The sequence below is a fragment of the Hyperolius riggenbachi genome, chromosome 1, assembly GCF_040937935.1.
Source record: "Hyperolius riggenbachi isolate aHypRig1 chromosome 1, aHypRig1.pri, whole genome shotgun sequence".
Lineage (NCBI taxonomy): Eukaryota > Metazoa > Chordata > Amphibia > Anura > Hyperoliidae > Hyperolius > Hyperolius riggenbachi.
The window spans coordinates 293,159,382-293,179,212 of NC_090646.1; the positions used below are offsets into that span (position 1 = coordinate 293,159,382).

At 43.8% G+C, this 19,831-nt stretch overlaps 1 protein-coding gene across 4 annotated transcripts in view; it reads right to left on the bottom strand.

Annotated features, from left to right (window-relative positions):
• The window catches only part of LOC137508077 (fibrillin-2-like), a 710,315-nt gene that overhangs the window by 202,773 nt on the left and 487,711 nt on the right, over positions 1-19,831 (bottom strand). For all 4 annotated transcript variants that reach the window (XM_068233727.1, XM_068233729.1, XM_068233728.1 and 1 more), the window contains one exon: positions 949-1,044. In XM_068233727.1, coding sequence (XP_068089828.1) covers positions 949-1,044 — 96 coding nt within the window. The remainder of the gene's footprint in view (positions 1-948; positions 1,045-19,831) is intronic.

The window sequence follows — 19,831 nt, forward strand, 5'->3', positions numbered from 1 at the left end:
AGCCATTGTTAACAGAAAAGCATAAGAAGTCCCGTTTGCAGTTTGCCACAAGTCATGTGGGGGACACAGCAAACATGTGGAAGAAAGTGCACTGGTCAGATGAGACCAAAATGGAACTTTTTGGCCAAAATGCAAAACGCTATGTGTGGCAGAAAACTAACACTGCATGTTACTCTGAACACACCATCCCCATTGTCAAATATGGTGGTGGCAGCATCATGCTCTGGGGGTGCTTCTCTTCAGCAGGGACAGGGAAGCTGGTCAGAGTTGATGGGAAGGTGGATGGAGCCAAATACAGGGCAATCTTGGAAGAAAACCTCTTGGAGTCTGCAAAAGACTTGAGACTGGGGCGGAGGTTCACCTTCCAGCTGGACAATGACCCTAAACATAAAGCCAGGGCAACAATGAAATGGTTTAAAACAAAACATATCCATGTATTAGAATGGCCCAGTCAAAGTCCAGATCTAAATCCATCGAGAATCTGTGGCAAGATCTGAAAACTGCTGTTCACAACCGCTGTCCATCTAATCTGACTGAGCTGGAGCTGTTTTGCAAAGAAGAATGGGCAAGGATTTCAGTCTCTAGATGTGCAAAGCTGGTAGAGACATACCCTAAAAGACTGGCAGCTGTAATTGCAGCAAAAGGTGGTTCTACAAAGTATGGACTCAGGGGGCTGAATAATTACGCACACCCCACTTTGCAGTTATTTTTTTTTTAAATGTTTGGAATCATGTATGATTTTCATTCCACTTCTCACATGTACACCACTTTGTGTTGGTCTTTCACATGGAATTCCAATAAAATTGATTCATGTTTGTGGCAGTAATATGACAAAATGTGGAAAACTTCAAGGAGGCCGAATACTTTTGCAAGCCACTGTATTTTATTTTGTTTATATCATAAATATTCATTAAAAACATATTTTACAAAATTGCTGGATATACTTACGTTGTCCACAGTGAGTCCCAGTATATCCCTTCTGACAAGAACATGTGTCATCATTACAGGTACCTCCATTCATGCAGCGCACATTACAGTTAACAACTGAAAAGAAGTAGCAGGAAAGTTGTTTTCAATAGAAAGGTAAAAGCTGATATATAAAAAAACTAAGTATAGCAGAATGTGGTACAAAATGGAAAAGAAGACGTATAAAATATTGATACTTAAAAGCACAAGATACACATTACACACGTCTATGCATCTGAAATTGTAATGATGTTTCTCATATACAATAATTTTATGTGACATTTTAAGATGATTACAAAAGAGTATAGTCCACAGTAATGTAGTCAGTTAAACATGCGCATTTACTAATCACATTTTCACATTTCCAATCTAGTTTTTTACTAAAATGTCATTTAAAAATAGCTTGATATTGATCACAATGACTTAGGGGAATTCATTAATACAGTCATTTTATTGCTTAATCATAGGGTCACATTTCAGAGTGTGTGGCCAGCATTAGGCTCATATATGACCAGAGCAGATATATTTTGTATTATTTAATACATCATAGAAATCTTTACTTTACTTTCCTTGTTGTGTGGGCATGCGAGGCATGTATTTGTTAAATGTATTTGTTAAGTGTTCATACATTGTATAAACAACATTAATATTACTGTATGCTCAGTACTAAATGGAAAGATAGAATAGTTCATCATCTTTTATAAAGTGCCAGTATACTACTATATGGAATGATGTACAATGAATACTGGTGAAAATGACACTACTTCAAACATAACAAGTATCCATTATGCCACAGGACGGGAAGAAGACCATGAGTTATAGAGCTTACAGTCTATGAGGAGAAGGAACATAGCATACATTAAGTGGTGGAAATGGGACTGTGGGTGCTAGTAATGAACAGTTACATCAGAGAGGAAGGTAGATATATGAATATGGAAGTGTTGGGTCTTATGGCAGTCATTTAAATGTGTTAAAGAGAATCTGTACTGTCCAATTTGTATAATAAAAACAATGCAATCGAGTCACTGTGATCTCTTGGATCCCTCTTTGCCATTTCCGCCGCTCCCTGCTGTGATCCTGGCTTGTAATCGCCAGTTTTAGGCAGTGTTTACAAACAAAAAACATGGCCACTAACCAGGAAGTGAAATATATATATATATATATATATAAATATATATATATATATATATCATGTTACAGTATACTACAAGTTCTTATTACATAGTGAATTTTCTGCACACCAGTCAGGGATTCTCACGGTTTCTCAGCTGGGCAGCTCCCTCCCTCCTCAGACAAGCTGAAATTGAGAGCAGAGACCTGTCTGTGGGGGATAAACAAAGCACACACGCAGAACTTGTAGAGGGCGTGGAGGAGCGTGCATAACTCCTCCCTATCACAGCAGTGGCAGTGCATTCCTCTCTGGGTCGACAAAGCTTGACAAAGAAAAGAAGATTAGCTATATCACAGAGACAGTGCAACTAGAAAAGGCTGCAGTAATCCAGACCACATTAGAACAGGAATAGGAACTTACAGGATAGAAGAAATAAGGCTGAAAATGTTGTTACAGAGTCTCTTTAAATAAGTAAGAGCCACCCCAGAAAGATGAAGAAGGGAATTCTCAAGTGTAGGGCCACCTCTGGAGAAGTCTTGAAACAGTGCGTGGAAAGAGGTCAGACATCTTTTGTGAGAGCTGTAACAATTTAAAATATACATCAAAAGCCACATAGAAGTGGGTTGAGTAGAGAATTGTAGCTGGGAAATTCTGTGTTTTGTAAACAAGTTGCTCAAGCTGTTTTTGAAACATGGAAGAAGTGAATTTGGATGGTAGCTAAAGGCTATGGAACAGTCGATGGAACATTTCTTTAGTATAAAAAGTTAAATTGCATGTTTTTTGAAAGCTGAGTGAGAAATACCAATGAAGAGGCTAATCAATGCAGCCAGTGCTCGCACCTTGGTGGAAGAATGGCCACACATTAAATCAGATGAGAATTGAGTAAGATAAGGTCACTTGGCTAGGTAGCAGAGGATAGACTGGGAAGATATGAGCTTGGAAAAATATGAATCATTTCTGGATTTTGTAAATTTTGAAACACCTTATATCCACATGCGCTCCAAAGGTTTCCTAATGTTTCAAAATAACTTATTGAATGTCTATGCTGTTATGATTATTATTATTGTGTATTTATATAGCGCCAACATCTTCCACAGCTCTATACAGAGTATACTGTCTTGTCGCCTAACTGTTCCTCAGAGGGGCTCACAATTGAATTCTTACCATAGTCATATGTCTATGTATGTATAGTCTAGGGGTAATATAGCAGGAAGCCAAACAAACTTGTCTGTATGTTTTTGGAATGTGGGAGGAAACCAGTGTACCCGTAGGAAACCCATGCAGACACAGGGAGAACATACAAACTCAGTGCAGATAGTGTTCTGTCCTGGCTGGGATACAAACCGAGGAGCCAGCACTGCAAGGCGAGAGCGCTAACCACTAAGCCCATGATGAATCTTTTTAACTATTTCAGGGCTGTGGGTGTTTTAAAGAAAATACCACAGAACTTGCTCAGACTGACAAAGCCATGGCAGCCACATATTAAAGCAGCAGCTATAATCTCTCTGATAACCCCTGTGCTTTTGCCATATGGTAGGAAAATATACTATATATATATATATATATAATTGTTTTTTTTAAACCTCTGTCTGCAATACCAGGTAATATACCTCAGGCTGAAATCCTACGAACTGTATCAGTCTGTGATCAGCATCAGAAAGCGATACATAAAGTATGCAAGATGCAATGGGCAACACTTCCATACTGCTCTCCTCCCGACCTTACTTAGCATTTAGGACAATGTGTGCTCTTGATTAAAATGTACAATATATGTTCCACTACGTCATGTTCTAACTGGAATGTCTAACAGAACCAGCTAAGAGCTCTTTGTGTTGTTGTTTTACGAAAAATAAATTGTGTCCCACATTTTTTATATTAAGACAGTTTTATACTGCAAGCAGTGTTTAACTCTGACTTTACTTTCATGAAGCATATGTCATTTTTTTAAATAAATGCCCTTACTTAGGTGAATGTTCCACTTATTTGGAATCCAGAGAAATCCAAGACACAGGGCACAGATGAATTTCATTTTGACATAATTTACTGAGAGGATTTATCTTTGACTCTAGAAATGGTCTGATGAAAGTAGAGAGATTTGTAAAAATCCATAGTGACTTCTAGCCCCCAGCAAAGAAAGTTATTGGATACCCACAGGACTGGAGCATATAATGATTGTATTGCTATAAGTACCTTGGGCTTTCCATATGCTTCACTCCAAATAAAAGGTCAAAAAATTCATGTATGGCACGCAGACCTCAGGTGCGCCTAATAAGTTCTTGACTTGTGAGCAGTGGAAAGTGACACTTGAAGCAGCATGTTGCATCCAGGGTTGGTTGAACTGGCTTTGAGAAGATATTTAGCTGGCTTGTTGTCAGAGCATTGTATAGCTGTGTGTTATCATTGTTTTGTGTTATCATTGTTATCACCAGCATTGCTTTCTGATGTCTGTCAGTAGGACTTGTAGTATATGAAGTACAAAATATATTATACCAAGAATTGATTAAGTGCATTTCTTTATGTCAGAACAGTGGGGATGATACTATGCACATCTAGACACATGCACCAGCTACACTAACAAAGTCTAAACAAAGTACTTTTATTGTTATTACTTAGTATATTATGTAGTACTGACATCTTCCACAGCACTTTACAGAGAAAATATTGTCCTGTCGCTAACTGCCCCTCAGAGGGACTCACAGTCTTATACCTACTATAGTCATTTTCCACGGTAGCCTAGGGCCAATTTGAGGGGAGGCTAAATAATTTTATATGTATGTTTTTGAGATGTGGGAGGAAACCAGAACCCCCAGAGGAAGCCCGCACAGAACTGGGGAGAACATACAAACTCTGTGCAGACACTGCCCGGATTTCAAACCAAGGACCTAGATCTGCAAGGCGAGAGTGCTATGATGCAATCCACCACACCACCTTGCTGCCCACTTAAACCCATCTGCTTCTGTTTATGTGATCAGAATTTCAGCTCATGATTTTTAGCTGCAGAATCCTCATTTCACACAAAAAGTACAACCTCAGTACTCTGATTAATAAACTATTAAGAATATACTGTTATACCGGGCATACATGGTGCGTTTATGCGCCGGAATCAAGCCGCTGGCTCGATGCTGGCGCGTCCCCGCTTGTCCGCGCAGGCGCGTGGATCGACTCCCGCTCGTCCCCGCGGGCGCTCCTTATCTGCCGCTCATTTTTTTCTATTGTCCGCCCACGGGGATCAAGCGCAGAATCGATCCACCGATGTGATCAGACACGTCGGATATTATCAATCGAACCATCAGCGGCTCGATTGATAAGAAGAAACGAACCATGTATGCCCAGCATTAGATCTGTGCCTGGATGCTACCTACAGGCATTTCTGGTTGCTTAAGAGTCACTGTTAAAAATAGGCCTAGCTAATACTGTACTACAACTCATACCATACACAAACCATAAACTTTATTAATTTCGAAGTACAGTAATTGAAAACAAATTAAAGGACAACTGAAGTTGGAGGTATGCCATATTTATTTATTTTTAAGCTTGACTGGCTATCCTGCTGATCCTCTGCCTCTAATACTTTTAGCCATAGACCCTGAACAAGCATGCCAGAGATCAGGTGTTTCTGGCATTATTGTCAGATCTGACAAGATTAGCTGCATGCTTGTTTTTGGTGTGATTCAGACACTGCTGTGGCCAAATAGATCAGCAGGGCTGCCAGGTAACTGGTATTGCTTAAAAGGAAATAAATATGGAAGCCTCCATATACCTCTCACTTCAGTTAACCTTTAAGAGAAATAAAGGCAAACTTGTCTTAATGTACCACTGTATTATTATTATTATTATTATTATATTATAATAATGTACTGTGAAAATAGCTTTGTGCATCCTGCAGAGCCAGAGGTTTTTTTTTTTCGGGTTGCTTGAGAGTTCTGGTTCACTGAGTTCTGGATTACTGAGACTCTACTGTGCAATATAATTGTGTTATAAACATTTCCACAAATATTGATCAGCACTGCTGGTGGTCTATTATCCTGCATAATATACAGACCAGAATTTTAACTGCAGTGGGGTTTATACTACATGAGTAAGTACAGGATATGTTAAAGCAAGCATAAATAATTGTCTAAAATTCTGCACATTACATAACACCCTTCTTCAACTACATTGCTTTCTGGTGTCAGTCAGTGGAGCTTGAACTATATTATAAAGTGCAGAATGAGGTGGTAGTGAGAGAGGAGAGAACTAACCAGAGGGACAAATCCAAGACACCATATGAGTTACCACCTCCTGGCACTCACTGTATGATTGAGTCTAGTGACAAGGAGGCGATAGATGATAGGATGCATGGCCCAACATTGGGTGAATGTATGGACCAGCACAGTGATAGGCAAAATGAGGAGGAGCAGGATGCTGCACAACTGTGCAGGAGTAGGGTGCCTCTAAAGAACAGGCACTGAAAAAAAATCACTGCACAAACTCACTATGTATGGACCCTAGCAACCGCACAATCGCAGGAATGATGTCTCCATGAACATAATGCCAACACATAATCAAAAAGGCAACATCACTCAGTAGGTATGCAAAAAATATAAACAGCAATCATTATTCTAACTAGGTATTAGCCAAGCTAGAACCATCTAACATCATAGTAGATCGCTCAGAGGCTAATCACCATAACCAAAGCCACACACACCCAAGCATACACTCATACTTGGTACCAGTACCAACTACCAATTACATGCAATCGGCATTTTTGGAGTGGAGGAGCAGAGGGGCTAGGTTCAATCAGCTGTAATAGGCCTTTGAGACCAAAACAAGGATCAAATAGTCTCACCACGCAGACGTATGTGTGCACATCCTGTTGAAGCTCACAGAGGGCAGATGTTGTGGAGCGCTTCTAATGGCATGACCACTGTGGTTTGAACAAGCAGCGTGCATGCTCAGACACCCAGCAAACACATGCAGAGTCTGTGCATCCAGCAGACTCACTCCTGACAATCTGCTATCAGGGGCATAACAACAGACCCTGCAAGGGATGCAGCTGCAGGGGACTCAGAAGCCACAGGGACCCTGTGGGGGAGATTTTTTTCCCCTGTCCTGAGAGATTGACAACTAAGGGCAAAAAAAACCCTTTCTGCTCTCTGCACAATTGTTCTAATGACTGCATCTGCTCCGCCACTAATAAAGAATCATACAAAGTTTTGTAGACAAAGATTTGTAGACAGTCCCTATTAGGTGTGCTGCAGACTCCTGTGTACAATGCCCTGCCCCAGCTCTCTACCCCCTAACCAAATGCTCTGTATAGTAAGTAGTGTAGGAATCTGCAGAGCCAGTTCAGCTCCATCAGAGGAGGACAGAGTAAGTGTAATAAGAAGCTGAGGCTGGGAGCACACTCGTCTGTCTGTGTGCATTTTTCTGTATGCCTTTTCTGCACACCATGTGTGCATGTGTGAAAATGCTCCCAGTGCTTCACTGCTTTCAGTTTTTATCTGCATGCGGAGAACACATTCAAGTGTGCACTACCCATAATATTAGTTCTCAGTTTACCTGTGCAGAAAATGAGGGGAGAGGGGCATCCCAAGTTTCGCAAGGGGGCCCAATGATTTCTAGTTCCGCCCCTGTCTGCAATGATAGCCTGAAGCTCCCTTTACTGGTACGGTGGCAGACAGTGAGGAGCAATGGCACAGGCAAAAAGCCCTTGAAGGAGTAGTCCTAGAAAAAAATAGCTAATGTTCTGCATAAAAAAACTAGGCAGACCTCATAGAAGCAACAAAAGCCTCTTGGTGGTGAATTTCTGACAAAATATTAGCCATCTCTTGGCGCAGTGGCAGGCTCTTGTAATGGTGTGCCTGATCATTTAAGTAGGCATCAGATTAGAGGCAAAAGGCCCTTGGATAGGTCTCCTTAAAGTGAACCTCCGGACTACAAAAAATCTACTCAGCAGAACTAAAAAGGCTTGGTGTTTCTTTAACAGTTTCACAGCATCAGAACTTTGTTTTTCTTACCAAAGCATCATTTTTAGCTGCATTTTTAGCTAAGCTCCACCCATCAAAGAAAACTGCCCGGGCTTTTTTCCCCTGATGCTGTGCAAAACATGATGGGATTTCCTATGTTGTTATTCACGTTGCCTAGCAACTGGGAGGGGTGATCAGCACACAAGACAGTTGGAACTGCGTCTTATGCTCCCTGTCACCTCCTTTCAACCAAAAAGATGGCTGCTCTCATGAAATCAAACATTTGCCTGTTCTTTTAAAACAGGATGGGTAAGAGATTATATTACCTATTTAATTAACATAACTAATGTAACTTAATGACAGTATGTTTGTTTAGGCTGGAGTTCCTCTTTAAAGTGAGTCTGAAGCAAGTAAAAAAACAAACAAATCAGATACTTGCCTAAGGAGAGGGAAGGCTCTGGGTCCTGTAGAGCCTTTCCAATCCTCCTGCGGTACCCGTATTCCAGCGCTTGATCCCCCGTTAGCTGTCTCTGATCAATGGGTCGCTGGATCCAATGCTAGATCCTGCACACCATTACAAGAGCCTGCTATTGTGCCGAGAGATGGCTAATATTTTGTCAGAAATTCACCACCAAGGGGCTTATGTTGCTTCTATGAGGTCTTCCTATTTTTTTTCTTCTAGAACTACTCCTTCAAGGGCATTTTTGTACTCTCACTACTTATTTTCTTTTAGAAGACCCCTCCAAGAGGATCAATAACCCACGCATGTGACAAATGAGCAGACATTGTGCAAACAGTTTAACAAGACTAGATAAGAGAATATTCTTTTTGATAATCAGGAGGATTTTCACTAGCCTGGATTACCTATCCCTCTCTGCAGAAATTTCCAAAGCCTTTGGAACAAAGAAACTAATTTGTTCCTTATAAAAAGGATTTAAAAAAATAAGGTCAAATGAAATTAACAATCATAACAATATGAATTGTGTTTTGTATGACATCATGCAAAATTCATCAACTGAGAACAGACCTTGCATTCTTTGAGAAGGTCTTTGGCACAAACTGCTCATGAGCTGGAGCCACTCATTACAGGCTTTACAGGGATCGTTTCTAAAAACGTATTTTCCAATGGATTCACATAAAGAATGTAAAAGCTAAAATATAGATATCACACTTTTAGATGTAAATATCTAATGTAATGTAAAAATTATGTAAAAAATTAAAAGTACCTGATCTTTTGACTTTAGTAGTTTTTGATGTGGATGATCAATGTGATGCAAATATTTCTGAATTCATGCAGAATTATGTACATTTGTATTCAGTGGCGTAGCTAAGGAGCTGTGGGCCCCGATGCAAGTTCTACAATGGGGCCCCCCAAGCACTCTAAACATAACAATTGATACGGCGCACCAAAACCTGCCAGTGGCAACTACAGTGTCAGAGGTGCAAGAAGGGGATGGGGAACAGTGTGTTAGTGATTACCACTATTCACAGCATCTATAGAAGTGATTATTATGAGCACAGGACCAATAGAGAGCTAATAATGTAGTTGAGGGAGAGCCCTTTGGGGCCCCTCTGGCCCAAGGGCCCCGATGCGGTCGCTACCTCTGCACCCCCTATTGCTACGCCCCTGTTTGTATTCAAATGTATGTAGCTTGAAAATGGACCCATCAAGTTCCACCCAGGTTTAAATTCAGTGGTCCATTTTCAAGCTGCATGTTTACATAATCCAGCATTAACGTGGAAATATTTGCATCTCATTGATAGTTTTTTAATCACACAAGAACAACAAGCATACACGCATGTATTCAGATTACACTGTAATCATTCTCAGTCAATGCTATGTAAGTTATCAAAGGCACTGGATTATCAAAGCAGCCAGGCAACCAGTATTTAAGAGAATGAGGTCAGCTATGACAACAATTATAGACCACTTTAAGAGATATATTTTTATAGGGAATTCAAAGAGGAGTGCATTGCTGAAGAAAACTGTGTTCAGCTAAAAGGTACAATTCTCAATTATCAGTGGAAAAAGTACATAAGGTTTGTAGGGGTAAGAAAAAAAAAGATCCCAGGAGTTTGTGAACAGGTTGTTGGTTCAGCTGCAGCTCAATACTTTCTCTACAACTAAAATAATCTCTTTCTTTTTATAAGTTCCAAAAAATACATATATATTAAAAAAGTTGGATAGTGTAGGTGGAAATATTCTGAGCCAAACTTTTCTTGAATCATTGTGAATATATCCAGAAATCTCACTGCATTAACTACTTTAATGCCAGCACCTGGTAAAAATAGAAAATAGCAGAAGAAAGCAAATGTACCGGTTTGTACAGTCGTATAGATTTTCAAAGTGACAATTATACTCAATCAAAGATAACCAAATGTTGCTGATTGCCATGGAAGAACAGTATTTTTCTAGGGCAACAAACCACATTTGAATATTGTACTGTGGGGTACATTTATCGATGTGTCTGTAGTGTGTCACTGATGCATTTTCATTGCACATCACCTGCGTCAATGAGATGCAAATCATTCTGTGTTGATGCTAGATGATGTAAATTTTGTATAACTGTTTATGCAGCTTGAAAGTGGACCAATCAAATCCAACAATCTGACAATGGTAACGGGTGACTGACAACACAATACAGGTAACAAGTAATGAGATACACAATGCCAGATCATACACTGGAGTAGTAGTTCCAATAATACAAGCTCACATTATTCTTTGGATAGAGTGCACAATCAAGTATGATACACAAGGAGGGTGGGCTCTTCCAAAGGAGCAGGTGAGAGCACAGGTGTCCAACATAAGGACCGCGGGACGATCGCAGCCCTCCTTGCCATTTAATATGGCCCTTGAGAACTTCAAATGTGCATCATTGTAAGCAGTAAAGCAATGACAGCACACTGCCTTCACAGTTTCTAGTTGAAACACTGTCAGTTTGAGGTGAGCTGCAGCAACAACCCATAGGACCCTGCAACAAAATTACCATGATGCCCCCTCTTGGCACCGCCCAGTGTGACTAGCATCTTGCCTTGGGCCACATTTCATCTTGAAGATTTTCTGCTGAAGCAGCAATGGGGTAGGTAAATATTAAAGTGTGTTACTCTGCAGAAGTGAGAGGAGCAGGCCCTTCATGTTTGCTATAGTTATGCCACTTAGCTTGAGAGTGTTCAATAAATGTTAAACGTAACAGCGGTCTAAGTAGGCCTGCACAGCAAAAAGTTGGATGAAGCTCCCTCTCCATTAATACAAAAAAATGCAGCATATCACATAAATAGGCACTTAACCTCTTGAGGACTGCAGGGCTAAACCCCCCTAGTGACCAGGCATTTTTTAGTTTAAAAGGCCACTGCAGCTTTAAGGCCAAGCTGCAGGGCCGCACAACATAGCACACGAGTGATTCCCCCCCCCCCTGTTTCTCCCCACCAACAGAGCTCTCTGTTGGTGGGGTCTGATCGCTCCCCCATGTTTATTTTTATTTTAATAAATATTTGTGTTGCCGCTTTTTTAAAAAAAAAACCCTCTTCCTTTAAATCCCTTCCCTCCCTCGCTCCCTCCCTCCCCACAGCCGGCCAATTACAGCGATCGGCTGTCATAGGCTTCTGCCTATGAGAGACGATCACTCTCTTGTCCCCCAGGGGGACAGCCGTGTCACACAGCTGTCCCCAGTGCAGCGCTGCTGCTCATCGCAGCACTGCACAGAGTAAATAGACGGCGATTACGCCGTCTAACAGTCTCCCGAGCGGCAATAGCTCCGCCCCCCAAGCAGGAGATGTGCGCGCAGCTTGCGCGCGATCTCCTGCAAAACAGAGCCCCAGGACTTTACGCCAATTAGCGTTGGGCGGTCCTGGTGCTGCCGCCGCGGCCACGCCTACCGGCGTGACGCGGTCGGCAAGAGGTTAAAGAGAGCCTGAGGTGGGCTAAAAAAAAAAAAAAAAAAGTAGGCTACCTGATCCGTGGGGCTGAGCGGATCAGGTAGCCACAAAAAACGCCGCTCGTGTGGGCCGCACTGGCCCACTTTAACTTTTGTTAACTTTAACTTTTTCTACTAGGTAGAGTTACCTGGCTTCTGTGCTGGCTTGTCTGGCTTTCTGCTGAGTGGGCTGGCCTGCCGACAGGTTGTCTGGCAGTTCCCCCATAGTATTCCCTGACCTTCTAGTGGACCCCCTCCCATGCTCCCATAAGCCTCTGATTGAGGCACCACAACTCCCAGCATGCCCCCATAGAAGAACCAAAGTTCTCTGCATGCCCCTATAAAGGCATCACAGCACCCAGCATGGCACCACAGCACCGAGTGTGACCACATAGAGGCACCACAGCACCCAGCATACCCTAGATTGATGCATCAAAACTCCCAGTATGCCCTCCATTGAGATACCACAGCTGCGGGACATCCGGGGCACCCCAGAATAGATTCGAGGCACGTGCCACTGATCTTTGGGGCAAGCAACACGCCTGGATGGCACTATGATGTAAAATACATTGCAGTGCAACCTGGGAGTACTTCAATAGCTTTTTACAATATATCACATTTTAAAAAAATGTTTACACCACTGTCTTGCAAGCTTTCTTAGAAAGACTCAGTTCTTTTAAACATTAAGTAATTTTAGAGCAGCTTTTATAAATATGAATTCCAATGTAACGCTAAAAGTGCTCAAAAAAAGTTAGCAAATGCAGAGGATTGTAATATTTACTTTCTTCTATAAGTTTATTGATGTCACGGTCATTAGCTGCTGTATGGCGGCTGGCACATATGGATGCCCGTGTGCATCGGGTGGGCGTCTGGCCTTCTATTTGGTCTGGCGGCTGTCTCCGTGCGTGCTATGTGTGGCATTGTTTACCTTTGCACCTACGTAAGTAAGTACGCGTGGGATGTGCACATGCGTGCGTAATGACGCATAACGCCATGTTCGCGCCAAACGGCCTATATAAGATGGCAGAGAGCAGCATTCAGTGCTGTTGTATTGCAGCAAGTTCTGGGTGCTCTCCCGTGACATGACTTATAGTCTGCCTGATTCCTGTTATGTTATTGACCTTGGCTCGTCTGACTACCCACTCTGGCTTTGACCCCGGGCTCTGTACGACTACCCACTCTGTTGCTGACCTTTGCCTGTCTGAGGACCTACCCTGTTGCCGAAACCTTGCCTGTACGAGAACCACCTCTGTTGCCGACCAGGATCTGTCTGAGAACCCGCTCTATTACCAAATCATCGCTGATCTACGGAACTGCCTGGTTGTCAAGTCATTGCAGTACCAGACTCGGCCTGTGGGAGTGCTCTGGAACCTTCTCAGTCTCACCAGTGGTCCTGCGAGCACTCCTGCCCCTTGTTTACTGGAGACTCCTGTTCCCAGTTCAGGAGCTTCAGCTGATAAGCGGCAAGAGTTGCTGCCCTCAGAAAACCGGTCTCCAGCATCTGAGGTACATGACAATTGAAGTATTCAGGGCTCTCCTCCATCAAGCTCCACCACTTTTCACATACTTTCCTGTTGCTAGAATAGTCCCTTGTCTACTTGCTTTGAATTCAAAGGCTTATTGAAAATTATCTCTGGCATGACAAAATCTAGCTGGATCACATTGCCACATGAGGTTCGAGCGACAACCCACCCAGCTCGCAGACCGCACAGCCGCGGCCATGGTGAACCCCCCCTTGGGTGAATCCGGCACCCTGGCTCCTGCTGCCGTCCACGAAACTGAGGTACTCCGGCTCCTCTGTAAGCTGAATCCCAGGAAGTCTGCTGGCCCCGATGGAGTGTCGTCGATCTGCCTGAGAACCTGTGCCGATCAGTTAGCCCCTGTGCTCGCCTCCCTATTCAAGCGGTCTCTATCGGATGGCACAGTCTCCTCCTGTTTTAAGCGATCTACAATTGTACCAGTTCCCAAAAAAACAGGTAGCACTGAGCACAATAACTTCCGACCGGTGGCCCTAACCTCATGAAGCTGCTGGAGCGACTGGTCCTTGCCCACCTGAAAAGGTTCACGGACGCCCACCTTGACCCACTCCAATTTGCATATAGGGCAAACAGATCAGTGGAGGACGCCATCAATGCCAGCTTGGCATACGTCACGGAGCACCTAGACAACCCTGCCTCCTATGCTAGGCTACTGTTCCTGGACTTTAGCTCAGCGTTCAACACGATCTGCCCAGACATCCTGCTCACAAACCTGACGCAGCTCGGGGTGGATCCCACCCTCCGGGCATGGATCAAGCACTTCCTGACGAACAGAACTCAACAGGTGAGGCTGGGAATTGAAACTGCTACTCCAGCGTAAGAATCACCAACACTGGGGCTCCACAAGGCTGTGTACTTTCACCGCTATTGTTCTCCCTCTATACCAACCATTGCATATCATCCGCGGACTCTGTGAAGGTCATCAAATTTGCAGATGATACCACTATCATTGGCCTTATTGGCAGCAACGGGGAGCACAAATACCGCAGTGAAGTCGAGAGAATCTGTAACTGGTGTGAAGACAACAACCTTGTACTCAACACAGCAAAGACGGTTGAACTAGTCGTAGATTTCAGGAGGAACCCTCCCCCCCTCCCACCTGTCAACATTGGGGAACTGAAGTCTCAAGGGTGTCATCGGTACGGTTCCTCAGCACAACTCTCACGAATGACCTGAAATGGGGGCAGAACACCACCAAAGTTCAGAAGAAGTCGCAGCAGAGGCTATTCTTCCTGCGCCAGCTGAATCGCTTCGGCATGCCCCGGAAACTGCTAACAAGCTTCTACACTGCCACCATAGAATCCATCCTCTGCTCCTCAGTCATTGTCTGGTACGGGGGTGCAACGGCCAGCGACAAGCACAAACTGCAGAGAGTCATAACGGACGCAGAGAAGATCATCGGGTCTCCTCTTCCACCCCTTGATCTCCTCCACTCTGCTAGGATGATGAAGAGAGCCACCCTGATCTCCCGAGACCCCTCCCACCCAGGCAGTCGCTACTTCGAACTCCTCCCGTTGGGCTGCCGCTACAGGTCCTTAACATCCAAAACCACCAGGCGGGACAACTCCTTCTTCCCCCAAGCAGTTCGGCTGCTTAACTCCAACCCTCCCTCGACAAGGCCCGCCCACTAGCTTGCCCTGGCGGGGTCGGTCAACCTGCTCTCGCCCGTGCCTGCCTGGTCCCCACTGCCCGGGTCTCTGTCGCCGTCCTTATCACCACTGTATCATCACTACCCATCCACTATCAGTAGCAGCTCTATTGGACTAACAGACTAACTGCCTCGGGACTGTTTTTCACCTGAAAGCCATATCTATATCACTACTGCATTTCTGTACTTGTATCACTGTTAATTAACTGTATGTGTTGCGAAATTGTCCTCTGTCCTGTTGCACTATGTCTATGCCATGTGAACCACAATCAATTCCGAGTATAGCTCTGCTGTACCTGGCGAAATAAAGTGATTCTGATTCTGATGTGACTACATATCCAGCAGACTCCCTAACGCTGCTACCGCATATAGAGCACATCTTAGTGGCTGCAGCTCTTGCACTTTGAGTCCACCAGGAGAAAAAAGTGCAATATAAATGTTCTGTGTTTAAATCAAGGCAGGGCTTGCAGGATTGTGTCAGTACTGGCAGGTCAACGCTTGTCTTCAGACAAGGCCACAATCAACATAGAGAGGGTGGCTACAAACAAGCAAACAAAGGATTCTTCTATAAACTTGAAGAAAAGATAAAATATTACATCCCTTGTTTGTTCACTGACTTCTGTGCTTCTGGCAAGTGTGTAATGGTCCTTAGGAACAGGGCTGTACGTCTAATTGCTATATTATATTGGTAATCAGAAAGCAGCATAAGCTGCCTCCCTTTCATTATCTGGTACAGCACTGAGCTTGGGTCTGTGTGAAAAGCAGTTTTCCCACCAGCAGAGGGCACAGTGCTTTGCAGTGGTTGGGGGTAGGGGACTGCTGCTTCCCCTGCAAAGCATGTCCCTCCCCATGCTGACAGATATAACAAATTGATAAATACAGTTGAGGGGGCCCCCACACCCTTGCGGGCTCTCTTTGCTTATTACCAGTTGGATTTGTTTTTGTTTATTTCAAATTGCATACTGTCTATTTTGTACAACACAATACAAGGCAAGCGGTTGAAGCAATCTCAGCTAAGAATCTAGCATGTGTACAAGTGTCCTCTGAGGTCTGTAAGAAGAAAGGTTCTTGCCAGGTATTACCCTCATTTACTTTAGCTAAGCTAACCGTTGTTTCAGTAAAAGTACGGATGGAGAGTTCTCTCTTAAAGAGGAACTCCAGTGAAAATAATGTAGTAAAAAAAAGTGCTTCATATATTACCATAATTATGTATAAATGATTTAGTCAGTGTTTGCTCATTGTAAAATCTTTCCTCTCACAGATTCACATTCTGACATGTATTACATGGTGACATTGTTACTGTGGGCAAGTTATGTAGCTGTTTCTAGCTGTTCTGGCTGTTGTAAACAGCCATTTCCTGTCTGTGAACATTGTTACAATGTGGCAGTTTGCCCAGAGTACCGCGGTATTCAGAGCCTCTTGTGGGAGGGGTTTCAGCACATAATCAGTCACACAGCGCCCCCTGATGGTCTGTTTGTGAAAATCATTATATTTCTCATGTAAAAGGGGGTATCAGCTACTGATTGGGATAAAGTTCAATTCTTGGTTGGAGTTTCTCTTTAAGACAGATTCTAAAGCCTCATCTACACACGTAGATGAGGCTCCGATCCGGCGGCTCGATTAGCCGCCGGATCGCCTCTTCCGCATCCCCGCGTGTACCCGCCGCGTCCCCACTCACCGCGCGTTTGCCGTATTCAATTACCCGCTCGTCCCCGCCGACGCCACTTATCTTCCGCTCGATTCCCTGCCATTGTCCCCTCGCAGGAAACGAGCAGGGAATCGGCGGTAGCAAGATCCGACCTGTCGGATCTTATCAATCAAGCCGCATCAGCGGCTCGATTGATAAGCCACATCACCGCCTCATCTACCCGTGTAGATGAGGCTTAAGAGAGCAGTATTCTGAGAACAGTGAACATCTTGCTTTGTAAGAAAGGTCAGAATGCACCATTATCTACTCGATGTGCAGACTGGCTGTCTCAGCCTGGGATTGGTAAGTGTAAACACTTGCCTGTGTTCCACAACATGAAAATCTAGGTATCGAGGGTACAGGGCAGAGGTTGTTCTCAGTATGGTCATGGTTTTCGCAGCTGCGCAGTAGACAGCTGTCAGTCACAGGGTCATACAAGCCAATAGCAAGTGTCTAATGGGGGTGACACCTGGAACCCACCCATATCCCACCTGCAGGGGTGTGTGGTTAGTTAAAACGTGGTAATCTGGAGGTTTTTCCATAATAAGATGTATCCCTAAATGAATCTTAGTTTTGCTCCATATCCATTTTGTTATATGGTGATGTCCGTTTAGCTTTGTGTGTTCCCGCTACTTCGATGCTACTTTCAAGATAAACTTCTGTAACAAAGTTTGCACGGTGTATCACTGTTTGATACAATAAAAGTCTTAACTGCTCGGGCATTTCAATTCTGTGGAAATCTGCTAATGGCTGTAAGTATTCCCAAGGTGATAAAGACAAGCACGGTCCGGGACCCCTGATGCTGAATGTATTTACATTAAAGGGAAGGTTCACGCAGGAGCTGTAAAAAATAGAAATCCAAATCCACTTACCTGGGGCTTCCTCCAGCCCGTGGCAGGCAGGAGGTGCCCTCGGCGCCGCTCCGCAGGCTCCCGGTGGTCTCCGGTGGCGATCCCGACCTGGCCAGGCCGGCTGCCAGGTCGGGCTGCTTCTGCGCTCCAAGTTGCGTGTCACTTGTGCGCGCTGACGTCATCGGACGTCCTCCGGGCTGTACTGCGCAGGCGCAGAACTTCTGCGCCTGCGCAGTACAGCCCGGAGGACGTCCGATGACGTCAGCGCGCACAAGTGACACGCAACTTGGAGCGCAGAAGCAGCCCGACCTGGCAGCCGGCCTGGCCAGGTCGGGATCGCCACCGGAGACCACCGGGAGCCTGCGGAGCGGCGCCGAGGGCACCTCCTGCCTGCCACGGGCTGGAGGAAGCCCCAGGTAAGTGGATTTGGATTTCTATTTTTTACAGCTCCTGCGTGAACCTTTCCTTTAAGAGACTCAAAATAAATATATCAAGGTCTGTCCAGGTTGCTTAATGATCTGGCATGTCAGATCTTGCCCATACGGTGGATGCTGCTATGTTGTTCTTGGTGCCGTTATCCCTCCTCTCTTTTTTCATACACAAAGAATGTATTGCTTAGTCAATGTCTAGCAACACATCTGTACAGAACTGAGCCCCTGTCACCTGCAGAACTGAGTTGAATGCTGGTAGGTGACACAGATTGAGGGCAAATTGTGTGTGACCTGTAGTTCTCAAACCAGCCATGCAAGGCAGATTAAAACATTGGCATTAATCTTTTGGTAATATATAAGGATGGCAACCTATGTATATGCATGACGTTATGCATTTAATGAAGGGCTAAATTAATGTTAAACCTTTCTCATGGATGCTAATTGTTAGTAAATTATGGGGCAAAGTAAAGTCAAAATCCTCAAAAGTGAAAATCCTAAAAAATATGAGATACAGATGTTAAAAATACTAAACAAATCAGGCTCTATATTAGAAGAGTATCAAGCTTGGGTAGAATTAGAATAGCAGGGGGATGTAGTTAGTGTGATATAGCTGGAACACATATGAAAACGCGATTTTTCTGTAGGATAGCAGAGGACAGCATCCTTGAACCATTAAATAAAAAAAAATCTAATTGCTTAATTTCAAGGCAATGGTAAGCTCAAACCAGCCTATAAACTCCATTCGACCTATGAGTAATCATGTCTCTGTATTTAAAAAAAAAAAGTACAAATTTAGACCAGTGAAACCAAGCCTTCCTAAAAGATTTTGATGTGCACTTTGTAGTACACTAGATGTTAAGTCTTACATCAATATGATTTCATCCACCCTGGCAAACTATGGTTGGATAGTGGTGGTATTGCTTTCTTCCAAGGTATGCATGTTTTGGCTGCATATTTTTTTCCGAGTTATGTATGTTTTGGCAGGATTGTTTTTTTTCCAAGGTATGTATGTTTTGGCAGCATTGGCTTGTTCCAATGGTATGCATGTTTTGGCAGTATTCTTCAAATAGATGGTTGGGGGCACAGGGAAGAAGGGAGGGGTGTTCATAGTGAACTTGAATAAAACGCAAATTTGTAAAAAAACAAAACAAATGTCATGCACTTTTGAGACATACAGCATATGAGTGCTGTCCTTATTTTAAGTACTTCAAAGTACAGCATTCCCCTAAATAGAATGCCTTTACTGGTCATTGCTTCAGACACATAACCAAAAAATGCAAAACAATTCATCATTCTTTAAAGGTGGCAATTAATTGTCTTTATTAGATGGCATGATTCAATCCCCCTAACAAGCAATACAGAGGAGGGGGAAGTTTGAGCTGTGAAATAGCTGAACAATTAATACAGCTTCTCACGGAATTAACTACTAGAAGCTCTGATTTGCTAGTTCCGACTTTTACCTCGTGGTTAGAACTAAATGGAACATACGGAGATTTAGACATTTGTTGCTGTTGCTCATTACTATATAGTGGGCTTAACCTCCTTGGCGGTAACCCCGAACGTAGTTCGGGGAAAGCCACCGGAGGGTGCTGCTCAGGCCCTGCTGGGCCGATTTGTTTAATTTTTTTTTTTTTGCTGGACGCAGCTAGCACTTTGCTAGCTGCGCCAGCACACTAATCGCCGCCGCCCCGCTCACGATCGCCGCTATCAGTCGCGCCGCACGCCCCCCCCCCCCCC